Source organism: Eulemur rufifrons, chromosome 19, assembly GCF_041146395.1.
Source record: "Eulemur rufifrons isolate Redbay chromosome 19, OSU_ERuf_1, whole genome shotgun sequence".
NCBI classification, from domain to species: domain Eukaryota; kingdom Metazoa; phylum Chordata; class Mammalia; order Primates; family Lemuridae; genus Eulemur; species Eulemur rufifrons.
The window spans coordinates 95,890,207-95,907,878 of record NC_091001.1 but is presented as its reverse complement, the minus strand read 5'-3'; the positions used below and the strand labels follow the sequence as shown (position 1 = coordinate 95,907,878).

The following is a 17,672-nucleotide window of genomic DNA, read 5'->3' as shown; positions in this document are numbered from 1 at the left end:
TAATAAAAAGCGATTTTAGAGGCCAAGGCCCTCAGAGACTGCCACAGTACATTTGGCATTGAGTGCGACCTCTACACTGGGACTGGACAGTGTGACTCAGGGGGCTCTGGAGTCACACAGCCTGACTTCACCCCCAACCGTGTGGCTGGGGCCAGCCCGGCTCTGAGCCTCGGCCCCTCAGCTGTAGAGCGGGGCACTGGGGCTCCTTTGAGAATGAAAGGGGGTCTTTCCTGCTCAGCGGTGGCAGCCCCGGAGGCAGGAATCTGGTCACAGCCCCTCCCCAGGCTGTGTCGACAGGTCTCCCTCACTGCGTCCTCTGCAGCTCCCGACCAGAGCGCACACGGGCAGGGACTCACCACTCACCAGCCTGCCACTTGCTACCGAGCAGACGGTGGAGTTACTGACCCAATCAGCAGTAAGAACCCGCCAGACTGGGGACACAGTTGCTCACCGCGTTTGTGTGCAGACCGAGCACGCCACTTCCCCGCAGGCCATATGGCCGTGTGTGCCAACAGTCTCCAGACTGCGTCTGTGTCCTCGCCAGGCGGAGCCCGGGAACCGCCACAGCGGGAAGGGCCCCGCGTGCCCCGCTCCCTGAGCCACGGCCACCGGGGCCGACCGGCCGTGTGCAGTTACTCACCTGGCTGGGAGTACACGGTTCCCACATCCATTTTGAAGGAGCCCACCAGGGTGCCGCTGCGGAGCAGGTTCTTGGAGTGAATCACCTTCCGGGCAGAATCACCAGCCACCGGTCAGGCTGGGCAGGTGTAAACCCTTCCACGGGGCAGGGGTGGGACCCACTGGTGGTGGCACCACCTCAGTCTTTCTGGGGACCTGAGCTTCACAGTGAAGCGGGTGGGCATTTGGCAGGGCGGGAGTGGCTCGCTGAGGCTGGCTGCCATGTACAGGTGACTACGTTGTACACTGTACAGAGACACCTGGCTAAAAGCGCGAGGGGCCCCAAATCCAGCCTGCGTCCCACTCGCCCAGCCTTGAGTCCAGGCAGGGGCTGCCTTTTCATGCCTGGTCCAGCCAGACGGCTGCCTCTCAGGTCTGCACAAAGGTGCAGTTTAAGGTGGGGGCTCTGCCTGCCAGGGGCTGCCCCCCACTCACCGAGATCTTGATGATTTTGTCGAACATGACGTCAGGAGAGACGTGGAAGTCGAAGACGAAATACTGGAGGGGAGAAGGACCCGGGCCTGCGGTCACTACGGGCAGCAGCTCCGGCCTGCAGCAGTGCTGGGCCCCTCCCTCCTGGCAGTGCCTGTCTGCACTCCCGCCATTTCCCTGAGCCCCAGAGTTTAGAGGAGACACTGTGGCAACTGTCTGGTCCTGACTGGCCCTGGAGAGTGGGGTGGGGCGGGGCCTCATGCCCCAGGCGGGGAAGGACGTGGGAGCAGCAGGTGTACCTGTCTGCAGGTGCTGCGCTCAGAAGGACCCACAGCTGGGGAGCCGGGAGACCTGGGTTCTAGTCCCAGTTCTGTACCTTCCTAGCTGGCCTTGAGCGACACATTCTCTGAACCTCTGGGGATAATGACGCCCACCTCAGAGTCTTGTTAGGAGGCTCTGATGATATACTATAAAGTACTTCACCGAATCTAAAATGCTGTGGACTGTAAGGTATCCTGTGGTTTTATGGGCCACATAGACATTGCCATTAAACCACAAGGCTGCCTGGAAGATGCGTCCCAACTTCAGAGGTGTCAAAATGTAAAGTAAGGCAAGTCTCAGAAAGGATGAACCACGGTGTATGAAGCACTTCATCAGCTGTAAATGTAGTGCTTTGGGCAGGAGCTGTCCTCGGGTGCAGTTGCGGTCCCCTCCCCTCTCCCCTGGCCTGGGTGTGCCGTGAGGAAGGGCCACTGCTCTGGTGAAGTTGTGGGCAGGAGAAGGCAGAACCAGCGCCACGGTGCTTGGGGCAAACGTCTAAAGCAAATGCACTCCTGGCTGCCGGAGGCTCCCCCTTGAGCATTGCGGGCGAAGCTGGCTTTACAAGTAGCCATGCCTGGCAGTTACTGCTGAGTCGGTCACGTCCTTCCCTGAGCCTCAGTTTATCCCTCTGTGATGTGTTGCATCTCTCCAGAGGCACTGTTCACACAGGGGCTGTGAGGCGTGGTGTGAAGTCGCGGCAAGCGTGCGCACGCAGCAAATGCACAGTGATGCCAGCTGCCGCGCAGGGCAGCACGGGCCCCGGCGGGGCTGGCTGGCGGCTGCCGCTCTGGACGGCGGGTGGGGACCTAGGTTTGGGCTCATCAGCGCAGAGGGTAACTGCGGCCTCCGGGATGGAGGAGATACACAAGGACAGTGTGGCTGAGGACGCAGGCCCAGGACAGGGCTCCAAGAATCAGCAGACTGTCAGCCAAGGAAGGAGGCTGGGGAGGAGGAGCTGGAGCAGTTTGGGAGCAGAGAAGTGGCGCCAGACGTCCCCAAGAGGAGGGGAGGAAGCAGGATGAAGGAACCGGGCAGTCAAGGGCAGTCAAGGGAGAGTGGACGATAGCGGACAGTGCACGTAGGAGCAGCCAGGCCCTTGGTGACACTGCCCTGGGGCAGAAACAGTGGCAGAGATTGCGTGTGACTGGGAGGGGGGAGGTGGGGACAGGCCACATGGCCTGACTGTGGGGGAGGGGAGGAAAGGTGGTCGCTTCAAAGGCACGTGGGAAAAAGGAACGGCCTAGAGAGAGGGACGGATGACAGATTCCTAGTTCCTGTCCTTGTGCATACGTGGGCTTTCATGGTTGTACTTAGAATATTCTGGAGTAGAACACCTTGTAGGCAAGGGCAGAGGGGCCAGAACAAAAACAAAGACAACGCTGGGGTGTTGCAGGATGGTGTGATGCCAGATTGTTTGGGATGGAGAAAAAGCAGGATCTGAGGCAAGGGTGGAGGTTGATCTCAGGCAGGAGGAAGGACGGGGTTCTTGGGGTGTCCGGGGCGGGGCCACAAGTACACAGGTCTTGGCTTGGGCAGTGAACCACCAGGTTGTTCTGTGGGGGGGGGGGCGGTGCAGAGGTTGTGCACCTCCCTCCACACCAGCAGGCTGGGAGCCAGGCGGGGCTGCCCATCAGGCTGGGTGCCGCGCTGTGCCAGCCCAGGGGCGGAGCTAGCTGAGCCAGGGCCAGAACGCTGAGCTCTCCTAGCTGTCTGTGTCACACTCCTCCTGTTACCTGAGTGTATTTCCCTTTTGTAGTAGCTTAGAAATCTGCCATTGTTCCCACCTCCCTCTGCTGTTTAGCAGAGCCAACGGAAGTTTCCCACCAAGCTCAGAGAATTAGCCAGAAGCACTACATACCTATAGGCAGGAGGGCATCTTCCCTTGAAAAGGAATGTGGCACAGGAAGAGAAGGAAAGGAAAGCCCTGGCCTTGGGGCTGGAAGGAATCCAGCAAGATAGTTCAGAGTGGTGCTCTCAAGTGGGGGCGATTTTAACCCCAGGGGACGTCTGGCAAGGCTTGGAAACAGTTTGGGTTGCTGCAACTAAGGGGGTTGCTATCGGCATCTAGTGGGTAGAAGCCAGGGATGTTGCTAAAATCCTACAACCAAAAAAACATCCAGTCCAAAATATCTAGTGCTGAGTTTGACAAACCCTAGTTTACAGGGAACAGACAGAAACAAAATCAGAGCTACTTGGGTTTGTGCAAAAGAACAAAAATGGGATCTGGAACAAATTTAGGATGGTCCAAAGATGAGTGGAATGAATAGTCTGAGAGGATCTAAATACAGAGGTTAGGAAATGGTTTCTAGGCTGAAACTCGAAGGGGACCCGTGCAGGGCAGAAACGTGCCTCTCTGGTCCCTGCAGTCCCACGTTGCCCCACGTGCCCTGGCCTGGCGCACACGCCGCTCAGCGAACACCTGCTTCTTCGCCGGGGCGAGCATCCATTCAGCACAGTGACACCGAACCCTCCAAGGATGTGCCAGGCTCTGAGCACATATTCACAGCGGGGTACAGAGACATGAAGGACCCACCGCAATTCAGGGATGTTATCACCCCAGAGAGGGGAGGGTGCTGACCTCTGACCCAAAGAGAGCAGGAAGGCTGCTCAGTGGCAAGGACACTTGAGCTGGGCCCAGCAGGGTGGGCAGGAGTTTTCCCGGGAGTGGGGAGAGCAGCGCTTTGCCTTGGAAAGAGGAAACAACCGGAATGAAACCTGAGGCGCGTGGGCCGGTACAACAAGGCAAGCCCTGGAGTCGGCCTACATGGCTTCTCCACTATCAGGTGACCACGGCAGGCCACGGGGCACGTCTCCATATCCATCATGGGAAATCGACCCTTATCTAGGCCAGAGGCTTTTCCAGCCAGGGATGAGTCCTGAATGTCCTGACTGTACTCGGGGCTGGAGGGGTCCCGAGCAGGGTGCCCAGCCCTGGGGGCCTGCAGGGAGCCAGCTGGGAGATGAGGGCCATCTGTGTCACACAGGAGAATGTGACTAGGCCTGGGCTGAAGGGCAGAGATGTGCCTGGGCTTCCTTCCTGCAGGTGCACAGCCAGAGGGCTCCCACAGCTGCCCAAGCCGCAGGGGCACCCTTGGCCCTCACCCACCTCGGGACACAGGGCGCAGATGCCTTGCCTGGGCCGGCCTGGCACCCCTCACTGTCTGGAGCCACCGGGGAAAACAGACTGGATGCCCCCTCCAGGAAAGGGATGCCAGGGCCCCCAGGACAGCAGCTCCTGGGCGAGTCTGCTGTGTGCTCAGGCATCTGAGGGAGGCCAGGCCCCCTCGCCCCAGAGCGGATTACGAAGGGTCCCACCTGGAGCCGGGAGTCAAGATGCCACGTCTGAGGTGGCAGCCGGAGCGCTGGGCTGGGGGATGCACAGTCTGGGCCTGCCCCAGGAACAGTGCTCCTGCCGACTGCAGGAAGCCCCTCCCCACGTGGAGGCCCAGCCCCCTCCTCTGGAGGACGGGAAGGTTGAACTAGAAGGTCTCTGAGGTCCCTCACCCTTGACACAGCCTCAGACGGTTGTAAAGAACAGGAGCGGGTACCAGGGGTTTCCTCTCTCACACCCCAAAGTCAAGGCCAGTGCTGGGGTGGGGGGAAAGCCCCACAGAGGTTCAGGCTGCATGAAGGCTGCTGAGCAGAGAGGGGAGCACACAGGGCCCGGCCAGCAGGGAGCACTCAGAGTTCCATGCTGGCACTTTAAGGCTGGGCAAGGTCTTCCCCGAGAAGTTTCAGTGTCCCTTGTGTAAAAGAGAATTAATAGTGACAACCTCTGATGGTCGTTGAGAAGGTGGGAAGAGGAGATGCACCCAAGGGATTTGGGAGAGTGCCTGGCACACAGGAAGTGCCTGTTAATGATGCCACTGCCACCAAGGGCTGGAATGAGGGGGCCTTGCCCCAGGGCGCTGGCCTAGAAAATAGTGGGGACCCAGCCTCACGGGGAGGGGTGGGGGGTTCGTGCACAGGCACTGCTGGGAGCTGCATGGATGTGTTCATTTCAAAGACCAGTGTCAGCCTGGGTGCTAGCCTGGGGATTCAGAGGATGTGGCACCGCATGTCAGTGTCCTGGGGGTTGGAACAGAGTGGGCCAATGTCACCCCTACTGGTAGTCCTTTGTGCCCTTGACTTCCAGCTGCTCTGTTGGGCCTGGGTGGGGCTGGGGCCCATCTTCCTGCCACATTTCAGGAGGCCCATTTCCCCACCTAGGGCCGTGGGGCCACTGACCTCATTGTAATAGGGGCAGTTAGTGGACTCCTTCATGGACGTGTACTTCTTGTCATCGCCCACCTCCACACACACCACGGGGTCCATGTTCAAGCCCACCAGCTGCCGAGCCTCGATCACCGTGATGCTGACCTGAGGGCAGGAGAAGGGGAAGCCAGGGGAAAGCTGCGTGAGCCTGGGAGCCTGGTCCTGCAGGGCCAAAGGGCCCCAGGAGCCAGCACTGGACTTGGAGTCATATCCTGGGGTCCACTCTGACCACTGTCTCTAATCTTCTGGGGGATCCTGGGCTCTTTCCCCTGTAAGCCTTGGTGTCCTCATGTATAGAGGGGCGTGTTCATTAGAATTACCTGGTTGGGGGTGGTTTAAAAACCCTGATGTTCAGACCACACTCCAGACTAATCCAATCCAATCTCAGGGCACAGGGCCCAGGCATCAGTATTATTAAAGCTCTGAGGTGATTCCAAGTGCTCTGAGTTCTCTCCCACATCGATGCTCTGTTTCAGAGAGGGCTGCCAAACCCACTTCACAGTTTTCATGCGCTTGGGAATTAAGCTTTTAAGTCTCCGTTAACTTGCATTAAATTTCTTGCTCATTTAAGCCTGCAGGCTCTGGTATTTCCTTGTGTCTGGAATTTGGCCCCTTTCTACATTCCTGCCCCCTCTCCTTTTGTTTAATTTCTCTGTTTGAATGGCCAGGGAGGCTTTGGCCGCCCCCCAGCCCTGCCCCCAGCCACCGTTTCTTGCCTGGTGATTGCATTTCACCTGTGTTCTACTGCACCCTCTCAGGGGCACTGAGCTCTCTGGAATCTCACCTCCATCCAGGGAAGCCCTTTTGCAGTTGCTCATTTTCTCAACAAATATTTACCGGACACCTACGGGGGCCAGGCACAGGTGGGAATGAAACAACTCCTTCCCTCGTAGAGCCACTGTAAATGATGATTGGCTTACATATTTTAAGCTAAAAAGATACATATCTATATCTATATATACTAGATAGATATAGCTGAAAGGATATAAAGAGGGAATGAGAAAAAGAGAGAGAGAAAGAGACAGTAATTTCTGATATTACTACTGCTTTTCTGGAACCCTCATTTTAAGCCATCAGTTCTCGCTTTGGATTTGGAGGTGTCAGTGCACATTAGGTGACTGTGGTAAAATATTACAGTAACAGGCACAGACTCGGGGTTGTGGGACTCGGCATTGAGCCCCAGACCCGACACGTTGCCAGGTCTGAGCATAGATGACCACGTAGGCTCACCGGGCCTTAATATTTTCAGCTATGAGCAGAGGCACCAGCTACCCATGACGATTGAATGAGATGATGTGTGCTGCAATGTAGAAAACTCTACAAAATGTGAGTTACATAAGTGGCTTCTCAAATAGACTCTGCCTTCAGTTAAGTGATTGATCTCTCAGGTGGGGTTGTGTATGATGTTTAGGACTATTTCACTTGACTCTCTAGAACCTGGATTTTAACGAAAAGCCTTTCCCTAGCTAGTATTAGCATTGACCTCAGTACATTCTTCTAATGAAACCGTAAGGCTTGCTCTGTATGCCTTTCGCCCTGGAGGTTTGGTATTTTAGCTGCTGTACTTTGATGCAACTTATAAATATGATTTCACTTGAGAGAATTATCTTCCCATTTCCTAAAAAAAGAATAAGCACTAAAATTATTATCCACTGTGTCCATCAATGTATTACATATTCTGAAGGCCCAGTTAATGAAAGTTGCTGGCAGGAAGCAGTTTGAAAACCTTTGAAAACAAGCTGTAAGTAGTAAGCAAAAGCTGAACCAGGGACCATAAGGGAGGAACTGTCCAGAAGGCTTGATTACAGAGAAATCACTTGCTCTGACTGCTCTGATCCCTTGGGTTTGAACCCTGGCTCTAGCTGTGACTAACTGTGACCTGGGGCAAACTCCTTAACTTCCTTGGGCCTCAATTTCTTACCTGTAAAATGCAGTAACCCTGTATTTGTGTGGCTGTAAGAATTACATTAATATAAATGGAAACACACACATAGCCCCAGCACAGTGCCTGGAATATAGTAAATCTTTAAAAAGTAAGTTACAGGAACAACTATGACTCCATTTTCAATGTGCCCTTGCCTGGCAGGCCAGTGACATGGTATCTGAGTTGAGGTCTTTTATTCATTGAAATTTTCCTGTTCTCAGCACACAGAGAAACAAAGCCCTGAGCCCAAATCCCTGGGGAAGCCCACAGAAATCTCAGGACACTCTGTGTTTGGGTTTTGGCAGAGAGGTGAGGGATCAAGATGCTCAAACCTCCAAGGAACCCAGTGGCTTGAAGTTGTTTAAAACCACAGGGGCAGGTCCATTTGACACTGCCTGGACTTGGAGTCCAGGAAAGATAGTCGCTGTGTAGATGAAAACTAGCTGAAGCAAGAATTAAGGAGAAAACATGACCAGACGTATCTTTTACACAGAAAGGTGCTATCTAGTCCTTTATGTCATCACCTGAGTGAAATGAGGTGTGGTTATCCTTATAGAAGGGGTGGTGTGCATGGGGCCTGGGAAATGGGCCTCAAGGATAAAGCTCTACCTTGACAGAGAGGGGACTCACTCTGATTCTGGGGCCTGGTGCTGGTACCCAGACAGGAAATCCCCAGGGCAAGAAGCACAATGGCAGCGAGGTGGGATTTTCTGAAAGCTTTTTCCCCTCTGATCAGCCACCATTCTCACTCAATGCTACGAATGCCCAGCAGTCTTCTGATTTATAGCTGGTTCTTGTTAGCCCCCAGGGGAGAGTCTGGAGCAATGGAGGGTCCCTGGGCCCTTCCTGAGAGATGCCTCCTCCTCCCTTGCTTCCAGTTTATAAATAACTACTGGTGCTTCTGGCCTGTGCATCAGTCCATTGTAAGTCGAGTTATTGCAACTCTGTCTCTCAGACTCTGATCAACTCCGGAAGATGAGCAAAGATTGAAGGTCTGGCCCTGCAAAGTTGAGGCCCGTGTGGACCTGTCCCAGCAGCCATCAGACATCCTCATCACCTGTCCTGCCTGCACTGTGGCTACATTCACAATCTTATAGCTGTAAACCCCTCTCTGTCTCAGTCTTTTGGTCTCTAGTTTTAGAAACATTACAAACAAAAAAGTTAGGTATAAATCTGAGAAAATACAGAGAAGCAAAACCAAGAAAAAGTCACCCACATTCTCACCATCCAGAGATAACCAGGATTGACATTAATTCCAGCAATAAAATAATATAAAAAATTTTTAAGAAAGATACCAAAAACACTTTCTTCAAAGGCTCTCATTTTAAATGTTTGAATACTTTTTTTTTTTTTTTTTTTTTTTTTTTTTTTTTTTTTTTGGTGGTTCTTCTTGGTCTCTTTATGGCTTTGCTAGGTGCTTTCTACTTTATGAAGCCCAGTGCTGGACAAAATTCCTGGAAAGGTTTTGACCAGCATAAGCAGAGTTCTCAAGATTTTCTTTGGGTTTCTACCTCTCTATTGATACTTCTAGGAATGTCTCCTAGGAACAATCTTACTCTGGGAACTTATATTTAGCTTGTGGCTCTCTCTGACCCCCAGATCCATGCCTCAACAGAGTCTATAATGCACATCTATCTGGAACCCCCCACTGGATCAGAGTCTGAAAAGCATGAGGCCTCTAGGTGCCCACCTACCTGGTAATCCATGGGCCGCCCAGCACATGGCTCCATCTTAATGTCTGGCTTAGATCTGAGGAGGAGAAGGTACCATCAAGCCTAAGTGTACCGGGACTGCTTGTGGGGGAGGAGGGCACTGGCAGTGAACAGACCTTGGAGAAGGGCAGAAGGACAGAATCATGGCCTTCAAACACCCAAGGACTTCCAAACAGAATGGGGATTAGTTGTTCTCAGAGGCCCCAACAGAGAGGACTAACCAAAGGCAGAAGTAACAGGGAGGCAGATCAAGAGGTTCAAATATGGGCTAAGCAGCCTTGTGGCTTCCCTAGGCTGGGAGGTGTTCAATGACCTGGGGACAGGCCTGCAGCTGCTGTACTCTGCCTTTGCAGGGAGCGAGGTGAGAGAGACATCCAAGGAAAAGAAGAAAAGGGCAGGGTTAGGAAGAAGCTGTCCATGGGTCCTGATTCTTTTCCACCCAAATTCCAAGCATGGCGAGCTGGGTCCTGCCTGACACGGTGGGGCAGCTGGGGATGCCGGGCTGCTGCCCACTCACCGCTTGTTGGAGACATTGGTGGTGAGAGCTGTGACTGAGGCCAGTGACACCGAGTCGGGATCCAGCCCGTCCCCTAGTCGAATGGCCAGGTGGTCCAGGTCCTCCATCTCCAGCACCGCTGGTTCATCTGGGGAAGACGAAAGGCTGGTTATCTGGGCTGACCAGGTGGGATAGTGACTGGGTTTCCCCTTTGACTCTGGCATCCAGAAAACTGAGAGTCAAATTCAAGGTTTACTTAGTTGCATCTGCTTAGAATGTTGTGGCCTGTGTATCTGCAGTGTTTTCTACCTAATCTTGACCTTTGGTTTTAATTGACCTTTTGCCTGGTCTTGCCTATTTATTTTAATTGAATGCTCTTTCATTGTGTCTACTTAAGCACTGAACATCCTTTGTGAAGGAAGGTAGAGAACAAAGAATCCATACTTATGCTCCTCTCACGACAATAGCTAGCATTTATTGGGTGGCTACTCTGTGCCAGGCACAATGCCAGAAACTTTACACACATATTTCTAGTCCTTATAGTCAAGACCTGCCAAGGTGGGCATTATTCTCATGTCACAGATAGGAAAACTGAGGCTTAGGAAGGAACTTATCCATATAAAACAGCTGATGGAATTCAGAACCTAATCTGCACTGGTGTGTATCAACCCAAACGGGATGAAGACATGACGATTCTGAAAAGGCACCCAAGGATGGCGGGTCTGGGCCTCAGCCAGCAGCTGTACTCTCTCAGTCTAGGAGGAGAAAGGCACAGCTGGAACTGGCATGCGGGCAAGAGAGTGGGGGAGATTCTGAGGGCCACTGGGCCCTACCAGGGATGCCGGGGAGGGCAGCCAGGAACCCCGATGGTGGGCCTGTGATGGGGAAATGGCCCCCACACAGCTCCCCTATCCACTCCATTTCTCCCCTTGTCTTCCTCCTGGCCTCCCTGCCTCCTCTCTCCCCCCTGCTGGCTGCTCCCAGAGGGACAACCCCAGCCTCTGAGCAAGCCGCCTGGGACTCTGCTTTTCCCCCAGAAATAAGGAATCAGCCAAATAACACTTCTTGATATTCCCTCCTCTAATTAAACATCTCGGGGCTTCCGTGTGAAGAAAAGGACGGGGGAGCAATGAGGGCCGGAGGAGCCTTTATAAACAGGCCCACTGGCAGCGGGCTCCCTGCTCATCCCAGACCCGCGGAGAAGCCTCCCCTCCCTCGGCCCCAGAGCCGGGGTTCCTAGAGGACCACGACTCCGGGGGCGGGGCCTGGCTCCTGGGCCAGCCAGTGAGAGCCAGATCCCTCCCAGGTGGCTCTGGCCGACCAGTCCCAGGGAGGGCGGGAGGGGGACCCTGCCGGTGACGGGGTGGGGGGACGGTCACCTGCAGAGGTTGGAGTGGGCACTGCCAGGGGCACTGAACCGTAGGCCGGGGCACGGGTCCTACCTTGTCTTTGGGGCTCCTCCTTGTGGGGCCGGTTCTTGCCGAGCTTCATGGCGGAGAACACGCTCCTCCCGGCTCTGTGAGTGGCCGCCAGGATGAGGCGGAGGGAGAGGGACGCGTGGAGGAAAACACACAAACACAGAAGAGAAGGGGAGATGGAGACCCTGGCCCTGGCCTGCTGGTCCCGGGATATACTGGGGGTCTGAGTCCCACGCCCGGAGCCATGGGGGAATTAGGGCAGAGGTGCCCCTCTGCTTCGTCCTTCGCCATCCTTTCACCCCGGCCAGCAGGGAAGGTGGCCTTGAGCTGGAAAGAGCTGTTTTTACCGGAGAGCCTCTGGGTCTTGGGCTTTCCAGCCTGATCCCAGCGCCCTCAGTCCAGTCTTCTCAGAACTCCCAGCTCTGCCAGTGTCCCCAAGCTCATCCTCCCTGCCCCTGTACCCGGCCCCGGCTGATTGGAAAGAAAGCCTCGGACCGCAGACAGAGCCCGAGAACAGAAGGGCAGAGGCCTAGGAGGCGGTGGGAGATGTGGTTGGAACTAGCTGTTCGGTTCTCACATGGCCCTGGTGCCCACAGCCTGCCTGGTCTTTCTCCAGCCTCTCCTTGGCCCCCAGTGAAAAGCAGGGGCGCGGCCCTTTCCTGTCTCTCTTTGGTCCTGGCTTTTGCCCCTTCTGCCTGTCCCCTGTCACTGCAGAATCCCTCTTTCCCCCAACCCCAGGAACTTACGGCAGAATTTACAGTTCCTACCTCTTCCTTTGGCTTCGTGTGGTCTGCGCCCCCCAGGTGAAGGGCCTTGCAGTCAGGGGGCTGACGGAAAAGGGCAATGATGTCCCTGCAGCTGAGCCCGTGGTCCGTGGCTCCAGGAGGGACCAGGAGTAGGATCGGCGGGGGTGAAGTGCAGTATTCCATTACCCCATCCATATTGCATAAGGGGATACCTGACTCCCTCCACTTCCCGTTCTCCCTCCTCCTGGGTGCGGCCCCGCCCTGTTATCCTGTGGGACCAGGTGGGGCCAGGCTCAGGCCCCAGCCCTGAGCTCCCAGCAGAGCCCGTTCTCTTAAGGTCATGCATCCCCTTGATTTCTAAGACCCCCAGATCCTTGTTCTTTATGCTGGGTAATGAGAGGTTGGGGAAAACCTTTCTGTCCCAGGGGAGATGACCTGGAAACCTCAAGCCCCTCTACTCAGGATTGGGGAGCCCATCTCATCCCCCAAACCTGGCCCTATCCCAACCGCAGGCCTTTTCTTTACTGTTCATCTGCAGGACAAGGCCTGTCCGTATCCCAGTGAGGCAGCAATCAAGAGCCACCCCGTTCATGTGGCACCAGCTCACAGCTTAGGGCACACTAGCATGCTCATGAGTTCCTAAAAAGGGGAGAGAGAAGGCTGATGTGTCTGTACCCTCCACTAGTGCCTTGTCTGCAATGTAACAATGGGAAGAAAGGGAAAGAAAGGAGCTCTAAAAAAATCAAGCTTAATGCTTTTGGAATTATTTTTAGAAGCTTCTCCCCTTCTAATAAAGGGAGATAAGTTATATATACATAAATTCATATAAAACATATATATATATATAAAATGACCAAAAAGAGACTACATAAGGCCAAAGGCTTTTCCAGATGTCTGCTCATTTCCTCTTCCTAGCGATCCTGAGAGGGACACTCGCTTCTCCTCATTCAACCAATGAAAAACTGAGGCTCAGAGAGGTGAAAGTAATCACAACGTCACAGGTAAGTGGCAGAAATGAGGCTGAAGCATAAAAACTGCTGTGCCCTAGGCCAGCAGTATTTCCACCCCATCCCAGCTCCTTTGCCTCGATGCTGTGGGACTGCACTTCTCCGAGAGTCTGAACCCCATCCTGACCCTTTGGACTTTAGTGCGGTCCCTGTGCCGGCAGTTTGCAGATCGCTGTCATCTCTGAAGAGTCCCACAGACCATGCCCATGTTTACAGAGAAGCTGCTTGTTCAGCAATAACGTATGCATCAACACATTTGGGAAGAGACTGCTATAAATGTTAAATTGCTGGTGCCATAACATCCAACAGATCAGTGGACCCAGCAGAAGCAATCGTGTGTGGTGGGGAAGGGACCATCCTGGCTGGCTCCCACCGCAGCATCTGGTGGGATTTCTCCCCGCCTGGTGGCCCCAAGCGCGGGAGTCCTGGCTTCAGTCCTCTGACCCCTGCCACAGGCCCAGCCTCAGGAGTTGTGGCTACTGCGGGCCCTCAGTCCAGTCCCTGTCTCCCCATGGGTCCCTTCCTGTCTCAGTGCTTGGGGTTCCTTTCTGCCTCGCCCCACTGCCCAACTACTTCCCTCCTGAATTACCCAGGAGTCTCCTGCAGGGCTCAGGGTTTGACTTTGTGCCATCACTTTCTTCCATTCCTGGGCTGTGCTATTCTTAGGGTCCCCAGCCCCACCCCGTGTGTGACCTATACAATGCCATCACCACTGCAGCCTGCTGCAGACACAGAGCCCCCCAGGGGAAGTGCTCTGAGGCGGCAGGACAGAGGCAGGCCCTGCCTGGAGAAGCCAGCTGCCCAGCGTCCTGGGAAGGGACCTGGCCCTGCGGCCTGTGGCCCAAAGGGAGTGCTAGATAGCAGGAAATCGTGGCTTTCAGATGCTCGTCCCATGGACCCACCCAAGTGGAAAGGACTTGAGGCATCCCTTGGGCAGTTATGGCCCTCGAATTTGAAAGTCACTTTGCTCCTTAAAACAAACATATTTGGAGGTAATGATTGAGACTTAAAAAAAAAAAAAAAACACTATACTTACCCAACCATCTTTACCACACCCTAAAGCAATTCAAAGGAGAAATCCCTCTCTCCCAACCCCACATAACTTTAACCATCTGAAGTGGAAAAGCTCACTGGTATATTCCTGTGTGCCTGGGAGGATCTCAAAATTATGTTTGTCCCTTTATGAAAAATGCAGAGATGTGTAGTGAAGGATGTAATTTCCGGAATTCTGACCATAGGCTCTGTAGGCCTGTTTGTTCTCCTAGACTTGCTCTTCGACTCATCGCTACCACCGCCCTTTGTAGTGACACCACCCTTTGTGATTTTCTGACCAGTGACACTATAGAAAGAGCCCTTTCTGCCCGATTGCAGCTCTGGTTCCCAGAAAGCAGTATGTATCTTGGCAAAGGTAAAAGAAAATTTTGAAATAAATGTTAACTTAATCAGGTAATTTTGAAGATTATCCACTTGTATTAAAGACTTAGATTTCCAAAAAACATAATTTGTTGATTAGGTTTCTGTTGTCCTGGCTTTTTTTTTTTTTTCCTCACAAGAAAAATTCTGCTTTTGGTCTAGTTGGGTTCTACAGTTACTAAAAATAGGATATGGCGAGAAACAGACAAAGCAAACCAGCCAGTGCTCTGCTTGGTGAAAGCACTTCACAAACAGTGGCTCCTGATTCACGGGCTTGTTAAACGGGAAGCAGGACCCAGGGGAGGCCGCCTCCTGGGGAACGCCGAGGATTCACAGTCACATTTGGGTTTCCCGCAGAACGATATACACCTACAATCTAGACTGGGATTTCTTTCTAGGGAAAAGATGTTAAAATTAGTTCACTCACTGTAAACTCTTTTTTTTTTTTTTTTTCATTTATGGATCTGACAATTTCTCTGCTCATTTCTTGGCTCAGATTTGGAAGCAGGTTGCTGTGGTTGTGTGAGACACACAGGGTCCTAGGGAAGAGCTTGGTATTTATAATGACTGGGGAACAGTCACCAAATTAAATTTAGTGACCCAAGTGTTTCATTAATTCAGGTCTCTGTATTATTCTGAAAGTTGGGACTTAGACCGTAATGACTGTAAATGAACTGCAGGCTGAGCCTACTCATTGTCCAAGGCTTCTGCCGCACCATTGGCTTCAGTCGGAACCGTCTAGGCTCGTTAGCTCAGGCCTCAGGTAATCGGGATAAAAACTCCTATCTACGAGAAATGGGGTCTGCGGTCCCTCTTTGCATTGCTCAAGCAGCCAGATTTTCAAGACTTAGGGCTAAGTACTCCAAATGCCCCTTGATAGGCTTCTTTCTTTTATTTTCCACACCCCAGGTACAAGGGATTTCATAATTGCAGCCTTCATAGGTGTCTTTGAAAGTGCGTTAGTTTTGATTAGCTTCCCATAAGTAGGCAGGACAGGTCGACCCTTTATACAAGAACCACCCTGTCTCCAAAGTGGCCCATTTGCACATGTGCTCGTGTTGTACCAGGAGGCTTGGGAGAACCACAGGTACTTATCCTGACCCCAAGGTCACCAGGGAAGCTGGCTCCTCACTTCTCCCTGGTACCCAACCCTTCACAAGGCTTGAGCAAACAGCATCATGGAAATGTATTTCCCATCTCCACAAACCTAGCCTTAGGATCTCACCTGTTCAGGGGTGCATGAATTCTTTCATGGGTTGAGTCTTAAGTTTCCCTACAGAAATTTAAATCTATTTCCATTTATCTCTCCGCAGTAGAAACAGAAACTAGCCAGCTTTGCCCCATGCTGTCCTTTCAGAGACTGAAAACTGTTCCCACAGGCTAAAGGGTTTCAATTTATTTAATCTCTTCTTAGAAATTCCATTTTCCTATCTTTCAATAGTCCTGTGGATCTACACATTAAAATTACCATAGTACATGCTGGTTTGCTTTCTCTCATAGGTTAATTGGAGATGGCAAGACGTTAGGATGAGGCAGGGCTGGGGAGCTAGCATTTGTGTAGGCCTACTGTGTCCCAACGCTGTGAGGCACCTGCTACTCCAGCGGTGGGCAGTCAAAGGGATCCAGCCAGTCTGAGTCCCTGTGGGTCTGGCCTGGGACCTACTGCAGACCTGGAAATCAGGAAGGGCCTTAGAGCATCGCCTATCTCAGAGAGCCTGGGGACAGGCAGGTTGTTTGTGTCCCATATAAACGCCTTTTACATCTATGTGTCCATGGAGAAATCTGAACCCTGGAACCCTCTCTCTAAGAGCACCTCGCCAGCTCAGCACCCGCCATCATCTCCCACTCACTCCGGGCTGCAGCTCCCTGGCTGCCTCGCCGAGCCTCAACACATGCGCTGCCTGACGCCTCTTCCCTTGCTGGGAACCTGGCAGCCTCCTCTATCCTTCAGGTCTCTGTGCCAGAGCTTGCCCCACATGGTGCCATTTCCTCCAACGCCACAGTGTCCACCCTGCATCATCATTGCCTCTGCTGGTGTATAACAAACGGGTGTTGCAACTCAACATGCTTTCGTTAAAGCAATGGCCAAGGCTGTGAGTTCCCCAGAATCTATACATAAACAGAGACCGTGAGCGCACACTAGTGCCGATCAGTTCATACCCCGAAACACACAATCGTGGTGTTTCCGTGATGTCCTCATATGAACTAATCTTTAACATATACAGACCACAGTTTTGAGCCAACATCCTAATGTCTCTGGGGCTCAGGTTCTTTATCTGGAAAATAAAGACTGCATTCTTGGCTTTTCAGCTCTCATTGGTGTGTTTGGAGAATTAAATTAGGGTAGAGTCAAGTGCTCTAGCTTCCTCTATTGGGAACTCCGGATGGGGAGTCAGAGTCTCTGTGCTTTAGGTCCAGCTCTGCCCTTGCTCTGGGACTCAGATTCATCATCCAGAAGGAGGAGCGTCGACCAGAGGCCCTCTCCAGCGTGGTCAGCCCCGGGGCTACCCCTGCCCTGGTGGAGTCTTCTGTGATGCCAGAGAGTCTCCAGATGCCAGTGTGCTTCTAGGGGGCCTACACGACCCATTCATAACCCCAGCCTTCGCGTCCTTCCAGCCCTCTGTGGCTGGTCCCATCTGGAGTCCCCTGGTCCTCTCCCTGCCATGCAGCCCCCCAATCTCCCTCCCCGAGGAAGCCTTTTGGGGGAATGGAGATAGTGGGGCCGCCAGAGCGGTGGTCTCTGCTTAGCTTTCTGAGTCTTCATGCTCCGGCCACGCCCTGCAGCCGCTCAGTGCCCAGAGCTTGTCCTCCCTGGGTCTCCCGTGCTGTATGTCCAACTGCCCAGCCCTGCCTTGACTCTGGGAACAAGAGTCCACTGCTCCCTGGGCCCCTCCCTGCCCTGGCCTTTAGCTGTACCCTCCCTCACAGGGACCCCTGGGGCCACAAGGTGGGGAGCTGAATGGGGCAGTGGAGGAGCAACAAGACACTGAAGGGAGGAGGGTGGCCCCCAAGAGCCGAGAGTGGAAACCAAAGGCCCGGCCACCTGCCCACCCCACCCTATCCTCACCCTCCCCCTGGACCCCCACAGTCAGAGGGAAAGGCCTCCCTGCACACCCCATGCTGGCTCCCCCAGGACAGAGGGCCCTCCCGCCCTCCACAGCCCTGTGGTGGGAGCCGGCTCTGCCCTGGCCTGGGACACCTACTTGTACTCGCCATCTCTGCCTCCCTTGGTCTTCTCTCTGCCTTTGCTGAGTAGCGGGGAGAAACGAGG

The 17,672-nt window shown here is 53.6% G+C and overlaps 1 protein-coding gene across 3 annotated transcripts in view; it reads right to left on the bottom strand.

The window, feature by feature from the left end:
• OTOF (otoferlin) overlaps window positions 1–17,672 on the bottom strand; it is a 91,435-nt gene that overhangs the window by 26,477 nt on the left and 47,286 nt on the right. For 2 of the 3 annotated variants that reach the window (XM_069495272.1, XM_069495273.1), the window contains exons 6-11: window positions 11,260–11,333; window positions 9,839–9,965; window positions 9,304–9,358; window positions 5,659–5,790; window positions 1,114–1,176; window positions 641–725 (exon numbers count right to left, since the gene is read on the bottom strand). In XM_069495272.1, coding sequence (XP_069351373.1) covers window positions 641–725; window positions 1,114–1,176; window positions 5,659–5,790; window positions 9,304–9,358; window positions 9,839–9,965; window positions 11,260–11,333 — 536 coding nt within the window. Of the gene's footprint in view, window positions 1–640; window positions 726–1,113; window positions 1,177–5,658; window positions 5,791–9,303; window positions 9,359–9,838; window positions 9,966–11,259; window positions 11,334–17,604; window positions 17,650–17,672 lie in introns of all 3 variants that reach the window. The other variant, XM_069495274.1, reaches the window with a different exon arrangement.